The 18,755-nt window shown below is 31.4% G+C and overlaps 1 protein-coding gene across 4 annotated transcripts in view; it reads left to right on the top strand.

The window, feature by feature from the left end:
* The window catches only part of Calx (sodium/calcium exchanger 3), a 348,920-nt gene that overhangs the window by 152,500 nt on the left and 177,665 nt on the right, over positions 1-18,755 (top strand). For all 4 annotated transcript variants that reach the window (XM_065515313.1, XM_065515314.1, XM_065515311.1 and 1 more), the window contains one exon: positions 14,511-17,826. In XM_065515313.1, coding sequence (XP_065371385.1) covers positions 15,959-17,826 — 1,868 coding nt within the window. In that variant the 5' untranslated portion in view covers positions 14,511-15,958. The remainder of the gene's footprint in view (positions 1-14,510; positions 17,827-18,755) is intronic.

The following is an 18,755-nucleotide window of genomic DNA, read 5'->3' as shown; positions in this document are numbered from 1 at the left end:
TTATGCTGGTGATGTTTTTGTGTTTTGACAGTGAAATCTGAAAAGCTGATTAGGAAAAAGAATAATGACATTTTATGTCAGCATAAAATTAACCCATTTTTGTCATGAATATTTTGCGTAGTTTGTAGTTCGCAAGAAAGGAAAACAATTAAAGAAAAGACATACAAATTTAATACTAGTGGTATGAACAATTGATTTTTATCATACACCCTACAGTGTAGCATTTGTTTAACGGAAACATTTGTGAATGATTCCATTAAATGATTTGTAAATTTTATAGTTTTAAATTTACATAAATTTTTAATTTTTTTTCCTAATAAAAAATTTGTTTACATTTTCTCATCCACTTGACAATTAATGGTCGGAAACTTAAGATCACGCAGTATTACACTTTGTTTTTGTATTGTCTTTTGCATGAGTTGTTTTCAAAGTCTAAAACTAACTCGTCACAAGTCTATGTAATAAATCACTTAACAAATTTTAACAATTTTAATAAATTTATTTCTATATTATTGAATTTCAACCAACAATGTATTGTTACGTTTTTACCTTTTAAAAACGGTGGTTTATTTTCCTTAAATAAAGCGGATACGTTTGATTGCAAATAAAATCAGTTGAGTAGTTTAAAATTGTAACAACTCTTTAATTATTAAAATTTACACAATAATTTAAACTAGCATAACCCGGTGCACTTCGCTACCCCTAGCCTAGTAAAATTTAAAAAATATGAATGGAAATACGAAAATAACACATATAAAATTTGAGAATCTCTCAATTACAGTTCACTTGATATTCGAAAATATCTAACTAATTTTGTATGGGAGATACCACTCCACTGCTCTGATCCCACCCATTTTTAAACCTTTTATGTAAATTTATATAAATATCAAGCATTACTTTAACTTACTTTATAAGGGAGGGGTCATTCCTACTAAGCCGAACATGCTTAGCTAAACTTCGAACAGGGAACAGGAATAAATTGGTTTTTAGCTAACCTCCGTAGAATGGTAATAAATTGATTGATACAGAGTTTAAATTCTTTTAGAATTATAGTTCTCCAGATATTCAAAATGAATTATTAATTTTGTGCCACAACCACTAATTCAATCCCGAACATTTTTAGTCAATCTGTGTAAAATGGTAAGAGATCTATGCGGACAAAGTTTGAAGAACCTTGCAATTATTACTTTGTATGGGAGATGACTCACCTCCTTTTCCGACCCCTCCCATTTTAGGTACTATGCCCTCTAATCTAATTCCTTCTATATTCAGCTAAACTCCGCACAGTAATAAGAAATTAATTCGCTAAAAGTTTAAACCCTTTTACAATTATAGTTCTAAAGATATTCGAAATTAATTATATACTTTGTATAGGGTGTGCCACGCCCACTATTCTAATCCCGAACAATTTTAAAAATTGTTGAAAATTAATTTATTTTCCTAAATACAACACTACAAGCAATCAAGAAAATATATTTAAAAAAAAAACAGTTGACAACAGTTTTGTAGTCTCGCTATTACCTATAAGTTCCGTGGACCAAAAGTTGCGTTTGGGCACGAACTGCATGGAAGTTTAAATGTGGAAGTGTTCACCAAAGTGTGTATTTTGAGTGTATATTCACATCTCGCCAGCATTTTGCAGCAAACTCCAATTGTCATTTTATTTTAGCACAATTTTTGATTACCCGTACCGAAATGCTGTCGGATTGGACAACAAACGGGTGAAAATATGATGTACTAATAGTAATGTTCTTTAAAAAAATCAATAAAAATCTGAATATAAACAAAAAAAATCAAATAAAACAAAATATATATACTTTTCTTTTACATATAAAAAAAAACAGTTCAGTTTGGATACCTTCCCATTTAGTGGGCGTGGTTCAATTGACTATTTTTTGTTTAAATTTATTTATATGCCATGGACATTAAATGTGCTGAAATTAAAAGCTCTGACATGATTATTTTAATTTATGCCACAAAAACTAGATTTGAAACCATAGTGGACCCGTCCCCTTTTTGATTAAACTTCATGCAGTGATAAGTAATTGATTCGTATGAAGTTTGAAAATCGTCACAATTATAGTTCTGCACATATTATAAAATAACTATTTACTTATGTACAATTACATATTTACCCCCATATGCATACACAGTTTTTAAATTTGTCAAACGTTTATAAAACAAATTTTGAATGGAAATTTTGTTTTATAAACCTTTGCTAAATTTAAAAATTGTTTATGCATATGGGAGTTAGAAAATAAAAATATTTTTGTGACCTTAAATTACTAAAGTCTTCTTCTTTGTTTTCTATAACAACTCTCACTTAAAACAGAGCGAAATCAATACAGTTTAATTGTTTCTCTTATTTATTTACAACAACAAATTGGACAAACATGCATTGCTTTGTTTACTTTTTAGCTTAAGGTTCACATGTACACGTTTTTGCATATGTGTTAGTAATATCTTTAAACGCTTATAGCTCCTAAAAAACTGAACTGATTTCAATAAAATATATATTCTGCACTTCTGTAAATAAATCCCTTTAAAATGGTATATTTCTTTTCCAAATTGAATGTATAATGTGAGCGTAAAAGGGGTCTAAAGAAATCGACTTGCCTATTAATATTATGATAGTCACTTTCTTTTAATGTGCACTCTTATATTACACATTTTATAATATAAAAGTATATCCTGGTAATACAGTTGATGTAACTTCTAACAGCGTCTATCATAAACTATGCACATCGCCATCTTCTTTCGAGTATCGTCATGATTGTTCTTAACCGACAAAACTAGAATATTCAAATTTTAGAGCTTTCAATGTTAATGTTAGCAGCTTTAACATTTAGTGTTGCCATACTTACAAACAATGCTAAGTACTGCGTGCTATCAACATTGTTGACAAGTAGAAGCATATACTGATCGACATGTTTATAAACATGATGAATGTTGTAGGCAATCGTTACATACCGTTAAATTCAAATCGCTTATGCATATTCGCAACAGTAACAGTAAAATTATTATTCCTCAAGTAAAACACATCCAAATAAAGGGTTAATTTTTCGATACACTAACTAATTAACATACTACATTTATGAACAGCATGCAGTATTCGATAATATAAACCATGCATGCTTCCACATATTGATTAAATTCATTATTGTTTTATGGTTTTGTTCTAATGTTATAATATTTAGCAGCTTAGTGTCGTCGTAATTAAGCAATTATGGAACCAGTTTGTCTTGTGTCATCATTATGTGCTCCACCAACAGCACAAGCATTATAAAATTCAATATAAATACTTATCGCCATCACTAGCAAAACTGAACTGAACTGAACCACTAGCAGCAGCATCATCATCATTTAGTCATTCCAAAAAAAAAATAAATACAATACAAATGATAAAACCACATTTATGATGTAATTTCTATACGCTACTAGCGCATAAATGATACATTTAGTTCAGGCATTTGATATGGATTAGAAGAAAATGTAGTGATAGAATTCATTTATGTGTTTGGAGCAGTGGTGGGCACTCATAGCAACCAGGGCAAGAACATGATCGGTTATTAACCCTGTAAACAATAATAAGATACACAACTTACAATAAATAGCTAAAGTCAGATTACAATAGAGAAAGAAAGTGCTTGACATTCTATAATAATCCATATTTAATGTTATTCTTATGCCGATCACTGGTCTATGTCATTAGTTTTTGACCATCTGTAGCGCTCTTATTGTATAATCACCCCAGTGACAACAAAAAATTATAATTCTGCTGTGTGCTGTCACTTGTTTGGTTGACATTTGACGCCATTGTTTCTAGTTGTTTTAGTTAATTTTTTAATGGTGGTTTGTAATTTTTTGTGCTTCCATTCTCCCTAAATTTGTTCGGTTGTTGTCGCCGTTCTTTATCATATTCATTACATTTGCTGGTGACTGTGTCTAGGAACATGGAAGTGACGTTGAGAAAGCGCCAGTAAACATATATACTTTTTTATTTTCGAATAAAAACCAAAAAAGCCATACAAATTATTATTATATCAAATATTTTAATTAAACTTGATTGGCCATAAAATTATTTTGTTTTTTTTTCATCTTTTGATGGCATGGAATTTAGTTGTGATTAAAAAATTAATTGAATTGAATGCAAAGCAAAGCAAAGCACATACGAATAAATAAAATATTAGTGTTAAAGTGCTGTTAAAAATTTTGCAGAATTTTCTAATTTATTGTCTGGTTGGTGTCTTTGTCTTTAAAATATTTATTTGTTTCTTTAGTTTTTGTGTGTTCAGTTTATGATGAAAGAAAAAAAAATAAATCTTAATTCAAAACAATACAATAACTATAAAAGTTGCCAAAAAATTTATTATTTACATACATACAGATACATGTTCCCGTTTTCTTTTTTAATTCAAATGCCATACAAGTGATGATTAACTGATTGTTGTTATAAAAATAAGCATACAAATAATACATTGGGTGTATGACTTAAAAATGCGGGATTTTTTTTTTTTAAATTTTTAGCTTTTATTTTGAAACATTGCTGTGGACTTTTGACAAAACAACTTAAGTGTAATTTCAAAATTTTTCAGTAGTACGCAAAAGCTGTTGAATTGATCGATAATTATTTTATAGTTTGTCCTTGAAGAACTTTATTATTTGTCTCAAAGAATTATAAAAAGCTCTCGAAATCCTTTAAGGTCAAATAATAAAATAATTATCCATCAATTCAAGAGTTTTTGCTCACTCCTGAAAAATTTTATAATTACACTTAAGTTGTTTTGTCAAAAGTCCACAGATTTGTAGAATATAAATTTATTCAAAGCATTGGCCATTGTTAGCTATGAGCTTTTCCCTTCTTTCTGGCATTATATGGATTCTCAGCCAATAGAACTGCTCATCTTTTGAGGCCTATAAAGAATCAAGTCAATTTGGGATACTCTGTTCCAAAGTGAAGAGTATCCCACAGAGAGCGTTCTGCATCGATCGAAACAAATAGTAGTCGAACGGAGCACAATCAGTTCCCAAACACTTCAATATGAGTACTTTTTAACAGGTATTGCAATAGGTTGGGTTAGGTTCCATGGGCAGCTGCTCCTCAAACCAGCTCACTTCGGTCCATTCAAAGGGGATACCCAAGGGGATTTACAATACTTCCCTTGACTCCAAATTAAACCAACCAGATTCCCGGATGAAGGAATAGATTCGTCTGAGATTCATCCTTGATAGCTTGTCCAAGCATGATAGGAATGGCAGTCCGAGGATTCGTTCCCTCAAGTTTGTCAGAGCCGGGCATTGGCAGAAAAGGTGATACACAGTCTCTTCCTCTTCTTTATTATGGCAGCTTCTACCATAATCATTGTACCGTAGGCCCATTCTTCTAGCATGTGTCCCGATTAAACAGTGTCCTGTAATAAAGGAGACAATTAGCCTTATTTGCTCACGACAGTAATCTATAAGTAGATTCGTCCTGCAGGCATCATATACGGACCAAGTCGACCTCGCTGTAGCACAGGAAGATTCATTAGTCCACCTGTTTTGTGCAGTCTCAAATAGTTTCTGCTGAACAGCCAACTTGCATTTGGCAAGGGAAATACCAGAAAAGGGGTCGATCGCCTCATCACCCATCATCGCACCCATTTTGGCCAAATCATCTGCTATTGCAATATGAGACCTAGCGTTGTCATAATGACATATTACTGCTTCACTTCTGGCCGCATATTCTGGGCGTTTTTCGGCCAATGCTCGCTTCAAATGAATCAGTTGCTTTCCGTAAAGGTTTCCTATGATGGTCTGGTCAGCAGCTTATAATAGATAGGACCGTTTAACTCCCTCCAAATACATAGAATTACCTCAGAGCCATGGATATTTGTCTTTGGTGTCGATTCGGCTGGTTGGCCGGGATTCTCATACAATTTCTTACGCTTCAGGTCATTGTATTTTCATCGCAAGTAATAATTCGGTTCAAAAATGATTTTACTTTATAGCGTTCAAAGGTCTCTCGGCTTCATTCAAAATTTATGGCAGATTTCATTTAAATTTGTCTCTATTAATTAAAAAAAATCATATGAAAAAAGTTTTAAATTTATATCTTTTACGAAAAGAGGTTTATAGCAATTTGTATTCCTCTATCTTTCATTCGGCAGTAAAATGCTTACTGAAATGGACTATTAGAGTGTAAAGAAGCTAAGTCTCTTATTATTATTCTTATTTTTAATTATTATAAATACTCTTTTAAAACTTTAAATTTATATATTTAACTTTGTAATGAAAATACCCTAAAAAGATATAAACTTGTTTACAGTAAATAAAATTTACCATAAAAAAAACTTTATACGATTAAATATTTAGTTTTTCTTTTTTACATTTTGACAAGTTTTTCCAAAAGTAAACAAGAAAAAAACATAAAAATTTTCCACCTTCCACATAAAATGCACTCACAGACAGACAGACAAACAGACTGATGATGATGCTGTTGCAGTTAGTTGCATACGCGAACAATGTGTTAAATAGACATTTATATGAGTTTTTATACAAAGTTTTAGATATTTCCACCATTTTCCGACATAAAATAGAAAATACCCCTGGCAAACTAATGTACAAATTACATTTGTGTATGCGTTTATTTTTGTTTGTATGCATTTTTAATAAAAATTTTATTTGTTCGTTTTGTTTAGACATTAAAATCAAACATCAACATCAACATCTCATTCTCGTCATCATCGAATGGATATATCGTTTTTTTTCGGTTGTTGGTTTTTATTTTCGTTCTGTCTGTTGTTTATCCATACACACCATATAAAAATGAAGAAAAAGCTACAAAAAAAATAAATAAATAAAAAAATTAATGAAGGTGTTTTCGTTACTTTTATAAATATTTGATAGACATTCAATAGTTTTGCAGAGCTAAACTAAAAATGTATTTACGCGAGTATTTAGATACAGTCAGACGCACAGACAGACGGATGGATGGATGGACAGACGGTCGTTTAGAAATACAGACAAATATTATACTTACAGAGTAAATTTCTTTAAATTTATGTAAACAAACATTTTTATTATTTTTTTTTCTTTGCTTTGCATGCATTTTTATATTTTTTTTAGAAAAATAAAATCAAAGCAGTGTTGTAAAAGAATTGATTTTTTATGAATGTATTTGTAAGGGTGTCTTTTAATAAACAAATGTTGGATTTTGGCCAGTCTCACCCCCCCACGTTTGGTGAACATTGGTAAAAAAAAGTCACACAAAAAAAATTTTAGGTAAATTGCCGCAAACTCTCTGAAGTTTTGAGATGCATTTGCAAGGGGAAAAATGCAATTTTATCAGTTTTTTTTACAAATTTTGCCATTAAAAATTACTTTTGCAATTTAATTTAAAAGAATAGAAATGTGTACGTAATTGTCGTGCTAATGAGATATAAAAAACAGAAATTGGTTAAAAAATTTTAAAGTTATTCAAAATTAGAACAAGAAATGTAGGAACACAATTAGCAATTCAGAATTTTTTGATTATCTGATTTGGAATTTATTGAGAATATAATGGAGAATAAAAATATGAAAAAATTATGAAAATATCTCCTATAGTTTTTCCGTACCTGCGATTTAAATTTTGAAATTTCCGGAAAAAAAACTAATTATTTGGCCATATTTTGGATAATGAGTTCAATTTCCTTAATGTTATTAATATTAAGTAGAACTTATTCAGAATATTATAGTCCAGATAATTCTTAATATACTCTGAAAGTTTTACTAGGGTGCCCCGATAGTGTGCTGAACTATTAATCTAAGGGTTGCGGGTTCGATTCCCGCCAGAGACTCTGGGTGTATCTGCAAACAAGCAAAACGCTTCGCAGTTTGTGTTTGTTTAAAAAAAAATTAAAAAGGTTGAACCTTAAATCGTGAAGGTCAAAGGTCAAATTTTTAAATATTTGGACTGATTTTGATGAAACTTAAGAAAAATATAACACGAAGTCTAGTATTTATAATAACAGCACAAAAATAGTAATTAACCTTTAATGGCACTTGGGGTTAAAATGACTCCAAACTTTTAAAATCACGAAAAATACGTTGGATCATAATATGATAACCTTGGGTGATATTATGATTACTTTAAAACATATTATGATCATGTATGACAATGATATTACGACTATATTTGAGCATAATATGATATTTTATAATATTGATAATGAGTATGAATCATAAATTGTATCATAATATCGAGCCCTTAGCGCCAAATTATCGTAAGCGACATTTTTAAAATTTTTGTTTTATTGCAGAAATTAAAATTTTATGGACCGACTGATGTTTTAGCGTTCTCAGAATATCAAAATTGTTAATAAGATCAAAAATATAGGGGGTACGATTTTATCGTAAGTCAATGTTTATATTTTACAGTAATCAAATTTTATCGTAAGCGACACACAGTGGTATAGAAAAAAAAGAGGAAAATAAATATGTAACTTCTAAATGGTTAGATTGGTTTGAATGAAATTTCACATGCGCAAAGAAGAAGTGTTGTCGAGTTTAAGTTTTGAACGTGGACCTCATGGGCCCACCAGGGGCGCAACCAAGGGCCCTCAAAGTAGGACACCTCGGGTATGTTACATTTTTAAAACGATATTATTTCTTGGTTTGAGTTCCGATTTCAAAAACATTATACATGTAGAATCTTCTCATCGAGCACTACAAAAAACCTCGTAGTAGCTATCAATTATCTACTATAGCTTAGGAGATATTCGCATTTGAAAATTAAATTTTCAACATTTTTTCCCACCCTACTCCAGTTTTTTGATAACAGCGTATCCAAATATTTTCCGATTTTCTCTAGTTTTCCTTTATTGGACTAACAACACATGTATGTATCAAATGGAAAAAGAACTGTTTAAAAATAATGACTAAGTCTAAAGTTATATGCATTTGAATTTAAAAAAATTTTAAAAAGCGATTTTTCGCTATTTTTTTGGGAAAAAAGAACTTTTTTCTTTTTAAGTTATCGCAAAAAATTTCTAAGAGGATGTATAAGGAATTGCTACTTTCTGAAAGCTAAGTTTTGATAAAATATTTTAGTGGTAAACCAATTTCAAAATTGTTGTTACCGAGGGGACCAGATCCTTTCAAAAAACACCCATTTTTTATGTAAAATAAAATTTTAGGGCAAAAATTCTCAAATCGCGTATCCGATATCAAAATATAGTAACCGATTATAGGTGACCCAATATGTTTCTAATTATTTTGTGAAGGGTCCCGATAATTCCGACCCTGGTATTATATATTATAGCGAAAAAACTAAAAATTACCATTTTTGGAATTTTTCAACACTTTTTTGGGAATTACGGGATTGCTGATAATAAATTTCAATATTTGTTTTTATTTTTCCATTTTAAATAAAAAAATCTACATAACTGTGAAATTTCATTAAAAACTATTTATAAATAACAATTTAATTTCAATTCGAAAAATTTTTATCTATGTAAAAATCCAATATAAAACATTTTTTGTCATATTTTTCTATAAAGTATTCCATGAATTTTTAATTGTCAAAAGTTTTAATATTTTTGCAAAATAGACAAATAGCTTGAACGAAATTATATTATATCGCATCATAACATTTTTAATTCTATGTATAAATTTCAAAATAATCAAAAAAAACCTTCTCCTGTAAAATTTGTGTTTTGTCGCTTACGATAATTTGGCGCTAAGGGCTCGATATGTTTCTCTTAGATTATGTTTATCACAATCATGTTTTTTCTCTGCATGTGTATTGAAGCAAAAACCATCCTTGATAACCTTTAATCCATTTATATATTTCGTTTTAATCGGCTCAGTAGTTTCGGAGTTATAATAACAAATTGAATTAAAAAAATATATTTTCCACGTGAAAATAGCTAATTTTTTTGTTTTAAAAAAATCATGAAAAATCTAAAGCGGCAGAAATTGTATAGATTTATTACTTTATCGCAAAGCCACATCTAATAGGAACAAAATAAGTTATAGATAATAAAAATCGATGGATTATTTTCAAATTTATTCACAATTAAGTGAATTCGCTAATTTTCACAAAAATTTAGTTTTTTTTTGATATACATAAAATTGAGTAGTTAATGTTGAATAGAAATGTTTGTTGAAAAAAATTTGTTGATAAATAGTTAAAAAATAGTTGAGGTTTTTGCTTATATCTTAACCATTTAGGAGCCGATTTTCTCGATACCAATCTAAGTTCGATTATAGGAGATATATTTCAATCATGTAGGTAAGTTTTTTTTCGGCTTTCGAACGTTGATTTCAACATACATACAGTCATGGCTATATCGATTACGCTATCTATAACGATCTAGAAAAGAAAGCAAATGAAAAATGTTCTAATTACAAAAGTAATGACAAACTCAAATATGTATACACATGTCAATCCTAGTGAAAGCTATTGGGTGTATGTATTAAAAATGCGGTATTTTTTAAAATTTTTGGATTTTATTTTGAAACATTTGTACACTATAAATTTATTCAAAGTATTGGTTATTGTTTTTCCCTCATTCTGGCTACATATGGATTTCGAGCCAAAATAATTGCTCATCATTTGAGGCCAAGAACGAATCAGGCCCATATCGGCTACTGTGTCCCAAAGTGAAGCATATCCCAGAGAGAACGTTCTGCTTCGATCGAAACAAATAGTAGTCGAACGGTGGACGATCTGAACTTTAAATCCGGTTAGGCTAAAGTTCCCAACCACTTCATTCTAAATACGTTTTATCAGGTATCGCAATATGATACCCAGTTTCCCTGCTTTTGGATGAATCTTTCTGCTTGGAAACATTTTGAAATTGATGAGTTTGACAACAACTTTTTTTTCAAATGAAAGAAGTAACGCAAGACTTCCCGCATATGACTCTTTGTTGGGAAAAAATTTAACATTTTCGTAGCAAAAAAAAAGTTGTTTACAATATAATGTTCAATAACTAAGTGAGAATTAGTGACAGATATGTACCATGTCATCGCACGTCACATTTGTGCGCCTATAGCGTGGAATAGATTTTGCAAAAATAAGAGTGTCTGAAAAATAATTTGGTCTTTATGTCCCTTTTTGAGGGTACTAAATTTTAAAACAATAACAAGTTCATTCGAAACATTGTTGTCCAAAATATCGAGCGAAATAAGGGTAAGGTACGTGACATAAATGGAATTAATTTTGAGCTATATGCGAAAATTTGAGAGGCGTTATGTTTTCTTTTAATTTCTAACACAAAACCAAATATTTTCCAGTTACAATCCATCATATTTAAATAAAAATAATCTTTGCATGATTTTATAATAAATAAAATTTAATATCGTACGTGACATACCGTACGTGATAGATTTATAGCAAATCAATATATATTCTGTAAATATATGTATTCAAAAAATAAATAACAAAATACGTATTCGGTTTCAATAAACAATTTGATAATAGAGACAAATTCATTTCATACTAATTGCTAAGTGATAGCTTAGCTTTGGCCGCAATTTTAGCCTAAAACATACCAATTAACTTAAAAAATTAAATATAGTCAGTTTAAACTATTATTTTTGCCTATTTATTTAAGCTCTAAATACCTATAATTTAATGTTTTCTCCTGTACAAATCTTCTTGAAAAATTTTTTTTAAGGGTTTTTGTTTTTTTAGACTTGGTTGTCATTCTCGTGGAATTATATGCTAAATATGCTAAATATCTTATTGTTTGATTTGTTGGAAAATGTTTCCAAAAATAAAATTAATTTAGCATGACTGACGATTTCCATGACATTTACAGATTTACAAATCTATGAATAAATAAAATATAAATTTTCCGGGAAAAAAATAAAATCAAAGAATATAAAATGTGCTTAAATAAAACCTCAGATTTGAAGTCAATAAATTATGCAATAAGAAACAAATCATTAATACTAAAAGCTTAACAGAAATACAAAAATCAGCTTCAAGAAAATACGATTTAATAAATAAGCTGGCAGCCATTAAAATTCACAGAAAATTATTATTTTTAATTTGTTTAAATTTAAGCTCAAAATACAATTTAGAGATTATTTTTTATGTCTACAATGAATTGATTTAATTTAACGATTTTATACTGTGAAAGTCTTTAAAAGCACACGATAAGTAAAGTTGATTTCATTTAAATAAATTTATTAAGGTTTTGTGTTGGTGTTTGTAGTGTGTGAATCTGTTGAATGTCAAATTATATTGATATTTTTATAGATTTTCAGTTTCTGTGAATTCTAAAGAATTTGTTTTGTTTTCATACCTGCAAATTGTTTATAAGAAAAAAAACCAACAAATAAAATACAAATTTAAGAAAAAAATCTCAAATCTACGTAAAATTGTAAATCACATTTAAGGTAAATTAATTAAAGTAAACAGTTTTCAATACTAAATCTTGACCAAATGGATTTTCATAGGTTTTTATTCCCACCATCACAAAAGTTGGGGTGTATATTGATTATGTCATTCCGTTTGTATCACATCAAAATATTTGTCGCAGAGCTACATTAGTTTATATCTTCTGGGTCCTCATCAAATTCTAAAACGATTTAGCTATGTCCTTCCATCTGTCTGTCTGCTGAAAACATGATAGGGCAAAAATGAAAGAGCTAGCTGGCTGAAATTATCTACAAATACTCTCCGTGAAATCCACTCTCTGCCCACACCCAAAGGTCCCCCCGGAAAGAATGTGGCAATCCTGATAAAATTTTCAACAAATTAGTTGTAAGTACTCTGGAATTATACTCTAAAGCATGGAGAAAAGCGGTCAATAATTGTCCCCAATAGTCTTAGTTCATCAAAAAAATATTTTATTGTCACATATTGATGGTGGGTATACAAGATTCGGCACAGCCGAATTTAACACTATTACTTGAATTTTTTACATTTTTCTGGGTTTGCGATTTTTTTCGCACCTTTGGGTCTTGCTAAATATTTTAGTTCAAAAACAGTTTTATTGATACATGCTGTATAGCAGGAAAATTCTGTTTCTATTTAAGATATTTTATTTAAATTTATACTGCTATTCTAATTATCTTATTGATGACGTTGCACCGTTTTTACTCGTGTTGCCTTAGTTTATATTGAAATACATAATTTAAAAAGCCAAACAACAGCCAGAAAAATATTGACATGCTTTTGAATGTCATCCAATTTATTGACCAACAACCTTTAAAAAAACATAAAACAAATTCAAAAAAAATAAATAAAATTCAAAATTTTCTAGTGTCTTGACTTTTCTCTGGCCTCATACATACAAACTTATGCACAGGTTTCAATATGATTTCATATACAATAGAATTTTAGCTTTTCGTTTTCATTTTGTTTTTGTTCAGTTTCTATCTTCTGAAAACCCCCCCACAACCAGCAAATAGTCCATCAGTACTCTTTTGCAGACAATCTAAACAGCTGTCTGTTTTCTTTACCAAAATTTTATTTCATTTTCTATTTTATTTAACATTTTCTTTAATTTTTGTTTGAATATTTTATTCTGATCATGAGTTGTGTCTGTCTGTTGGCGGGTGTTCTAAAAATATAAATATTCTATATATTTGTTTTTATCTTCTTAATTTTAAATGAAAATGAAATAATATTTTGCTAATAATTTCATCTTCTAGTAGATTTTTTATTTAAATAAAACAAATGAACAGAAATTATTTGTAAATTGGACACTTGATTTATAAATGTGATAAATGCATAAAATAGAAATCGGGGGTACTAAACACAAATATTTATCAAAATTTTAGCTACAGCGTTATTTGTTTTTTGTTTATGTTTTTATTTTTGTACATTACAAAACAAAATATTAATATTATTTTTATTATTTATAATATCTCAGGGATTTAGTGATAGATTACTAAACGTGTTAACACTTTAGATTAAAATTATAGATTCACTGAGAGGCGATATTAACTAAATATTGATATAAGAAACAGCAAAAACTGCTGGAAAGGATTTGATCGATGATAGGATCGATATTCTGTTCCAATCAAAAAGTCTCAATTTGTTGCACAGTGTTATTAATATAAAAAAGTTTTCGTAGAATATTTTAAACATTAAATGTCCTATTTGAAAGGACTTTTTTGATTTTCTCGAAAAAAATATCAAATTGACCCGTACAGAGAGGAGATAGTGGGTTAAGATCTTCCACAGAAATGATCCCCATAAAATTCCACAATATAACTCTGACAAAAGGAATTCTCTCAGATATTACTTTAGAACATTTTTTTCAGTTAGTACAATGCTACCTTCGATGAAAAAATTAAAACTTTGACCCACTGTTAAAAAAAATTCAGACCAGCTAGACTATAAGTTCATTCTACTAAAATAAGCTACTCAACATGCCCTTTCAGAATTATAGGATCGATATTCTGTTCCAATCAAAAAGTCTCAATTTGTTGCACAGTGTTATTAATATAAACTTGTTAACAAATGTTTAAAATATTTAACACAAAACTCATCTAATTCTCCACCTTTCTTATTTCTCTCTTTTCAGGACAAAAACCAAATAAAAATTAAAGTCTCATACAAACATGGCCTGAAACAAAGTTTGAATTGATCGAAACAAAAAAAAAATGTCAAGAAAATCAACTGTTTAACAACGCACCCGAAATAACGCTACACAAGTATCAAAAGAAATAAAACTAAAAAAAATAAAAATTTTCAAATTGGCAATTAACCTTTGGACAAGTGCAACTAAACAAATTGATTTAAAAAAAAAAAGATAAATTAAAATATACTAATGCAAGCCAAACACTAATCAACGAAGACAAAATTAAGCCAAATAAAATTCAAATACAAAGCAAAGCTTTTAATTCAATAACAAAAAACAACAAATGTAGTAGTGATGAGTATAAAGCTTAATAGTTTATAGCGCACGCATCTATATCCCCAAGAAAAATTAATAAAATTAATTAAAAAAAAAAATAAAGAAAAACAAAATTAAAAAGCACTTTAAACTCTCAAACATTATAAAACACACAAAAAGCACATACACATTGTTTAGCTCGCCCGCTCTCTTCCACTCATTAAGCAATTTAGCTGCAAGCACCCATAATAATTTGCTGTGAGATATTTAGAAAAGTATGTACTAAAAAGCATTAAAAAAAGCTTTCTTCCATTTTAATCCTTTACAACAAAAAAAAAACAATCAAAAAAAAAATAAAAACAAACAATATATACAACAATATATGAGAGAATTAATTGTAGAAACAACAACAAAAACAACAACACCACCACCACAACAACAATACACAATATTGAGATTATTATAATTGATCACTTATCCCACACACGCCCACTCTCTCGCTCTCTCTCTCTCACGCTGACGTGACAAATCACTTCATTACAATACCAGAGATACTGCAAAGAAATTTGAAAGTGTTCAAATCAAACCAAACCAAACGAACGAACGAACGCATCCTTAATCAAGCGATCTTGCCCAGCCAGCCTGATCCAACCTACTGTTTCCTCCACAATAAAGGCCAACCAGCCATAAAGCTTATCAAACAAAAGAATACAAATTCAAATACAAAAAGCTTCTTCTAACCGTCCACATTATCCATTTGTATTAATGAAACGCTTTTCTCTAAAGTCAACGCACTATTTGAAATTGCAATCTAGACATCTGTATCTGTACTAAAACATACAACTATCCGCTACCACTTTAGGTGTAATTTGAAAACCAATACTGTGGTCGATTTTGTTTTGTTTGAAACACCCATCAAGAACTATACAACAAAATTTGTCCACAATTGAGTTCGTGTAAGGAAAACAGCCTGTTCCTAACAAAAACAAAAAAACAATACAAGAAAGAGGCGTGTTTTCTCTGCCAACTCCACCACCAGCAACAACAAGAACAACCATATAATAATTATAATTATAATAATAATAATATTAATTAAACCGATAACAATCAGTACAAAAATACATTGAATATTAAACATGGGTTTAATTATAAGAAAACGATTTTCACACCTGCATATAATCGTAGCACTATGTGTGCTCTTGGCGTCTTGCACAATAACGCTCACACTAGCTGCCGATGATACTAATGACAATGACACCTCTGATGACAATCAGACTCTCCTACAAAAAGTCACAACACTGCGGGCAGTTATCGCAGGTGATGCGGACGATGGCGACAACGATGCAGATGGTGATGATGACGATTCAATATCACCGGCATCGTCCAAGTCGCCGGCCTTCAGTAACAGCTCATTAGCACTGCCGCAGACATCATCCAGCGATGTGGAGTGTAATGAAGGTCTTGTTGTTCCGATGTGGAATCCTCAGACCAATCTCAGTACTGGAGATCGGGTTGCACGAGGCTTGGTTTACTTTTTCATCATGATATACCTGTTTATCGGCGTTTCAATTGTGTCCGATCGCTTTATGGGTGCAATTGAAGTGATCACGTCCAAGGAAAAGGAGGTGGTGATCAAGAAGAAGAATGGCGAGAAACAAATTGTGGTGGTACGCGTGTGGAACGAGACGGTGGCCAACTTGACGCTGATGGCCTTGGGTTCGAGTGCCCCTGAAATTCTCCTGTCTGTGATCGAGATGTTTGCCAAGAACTTTGAAGCGGGCGATTTGGGCCCTGGTACGATTGTGGGTTCAGCGGCCTATAACTTATTCGTGATCATAGCGCTGTGTGTGTTTGTGGTGCCCGATGGCGAGGTACGCAAAATCAAACATTTACGGGTGTTCTTTGTCACTGCTACGTGGTCGGTGTTCGCCTATATCTGGCTGTATCTGATTCTGGCCCAAATCTCTCCCGGTCGCGTTGAAGTCTGGGAGGGTCTGCTGACGTTTATGTTCTTCCCCGCCACTGTGCTCACCGCCTACATTGCCGATCGTCGGCTATTGATCTACAAATATCTGGACAAGAATTATCGCATGAACAAGCGTGGCGTTATTGTGAGCGCTGAGGGCGACGCAGCGCTCGAAATGAATCAACAGGACGAAATCAAGCAGCTGGAGGAGACCGAAGAGATGAAGGACTTTGAGGAAGCGCGACGTGAATACATTTCTTTGTTAAAGGATCTGCGCAAGAAATATCCACAAAGTGATCTGGAGCAATTAGAAATGATGGCTCAGGAGCAAATGATTAACCGTGGTCCCAAGTCCAGAGCCTTCTATCGCATCCAAGCTACACGTAAAATGATGGGTAGCGGCAACATAATGCGCAAGATTCAAGAGCGCGCCCAAAGTGATCTCAGCGAGGTCAAGGCTCAACTGCAGCGGGTGGACGTCAATGTCGACGAAGAGGAGGCCACCCTTAGGGTGTTCTTCGAGCCCGGCCATTACACCGTAATGGAAAGCTGCGGTGAATTCGAGTTGCGTGTAGTGAGACGTGGCGATCTATCTGGCTACACCACGGTCGAATTTCAAACCGAAGATGGTAGTGCCGAAGCCGGCAGTGATTATGTGGGCAAAAAAGGCGTTCTCACCTTTCCGCCCGGTGTCGATGAGCAGCGTTTCAAGATCGAGGTCATCGATGACGATGTCTTCGAGCAGGACGAACACTTCTATGTTCGCCTTAGCAATCCTTCGGAGTCGGCTGTATTGTCCGTTCCCAAAGTGGCCACAGTTATGATTTTGGATGACGATCATGCTGGTATTTTTGCTATTTGCCAAAAAGATCACGAATTGGTTGAATCGATTGGTTCGTACGAGCTGAAAGTGCAACGTTATTCGGGTGCGCGTGGCAAAGTTATCATCCCCTATTGGACGGAGGATGGTACGGCCAAGGGTGGCAAAGACTACGAGCCGCAACAAGGCGAATTGGTGTTTGAGAATAATGAAACTGAGTGAGTATTGATCTATAATTTAAATTGTTTGCATAAGTTTTCTTGGTGATTCTTGGTAGCAACTATTTTAAGTCAATTTAATGTGTTGTAATGAAATTATTTTGTGTAATTCTGCGGTCTCTCGAAAGCTTAAGCATAGAAATCAATGTTGAAATAACTAGCATTAGATGTTTCAAATGGAAATGGTGTACAATTTAAAGTTTAATTTGTTACTCTATTTGTCTTTCAATTTGAATTCGAACTGATTTCTAACTTAACAGTTCTGTTTGTATTTATTGTCATTTATTTTATTACTTGGTTATATTGTCCTCTATTTTCACTCTTCGAGCCTTTGGCGGAATTTAAGCACTTGGCTTCATGTTGTTTATCTTAGTCTCAAGTGTCCTTGTATCGCTATTAAACAAGAAAAAAAAACAATTATTTATTTATTATTTAGCGTGTGGGCTGAGAGAGAAGACATAAAACTGAATTATCCATAATAAAGTTATAGTTTTTATTAAAAACCATATAGACATTTATAAAGACAAATAACCTTGAAGTTGCTGTTACTTTAGATAAAATACTTTCTTTTATATTTTATACTCTCTGGCATTCGCTTCTGCTAACAACCATGTTGATGATGACCAAACAGACATTATTTCAACCAGGCTAAAATATTTATAATTAAGATTTCCAAACACGACAAAGTCAAGTCGTCACTCAAAACAAAAAGAAATGACATAATTTTTTGCGTGTGTTTAGTAGGGGGTAAAATCGTTAAAAAAAAATTTGAAAAAAAAACAACGGGGTCATATGGTCATATGGTCATATGTAGTAGGCTTTTAGGCGTTTTCTCTAGCACCAAATTCGCAGAGACACACACTAAAACAACGCAATAGTAGACCTAGACCACAGTAGAGTAACTGGTAAAAACAAAATTATGGGATTTC

Source organism: Calliphora vicina, chromosome 1 (assembly GCF_958450345.1).
Source record: "Calliphora vicina chromosome 1, idCalVici1.1, whole genome shotgun sequence".
In the NCBI taxonomy this organism is placed as follows: domain Eukaryota; kingdom Metazoa; phylum Arthropoda; class Insecta; order Diptera; family Calliphoridae; genus Calliphora; species Calliphora vicina.
Note: the sequence above shows the minus strand (reverse complement) of the source record. Positions and strands in the feature narration are given on the sequence as shown.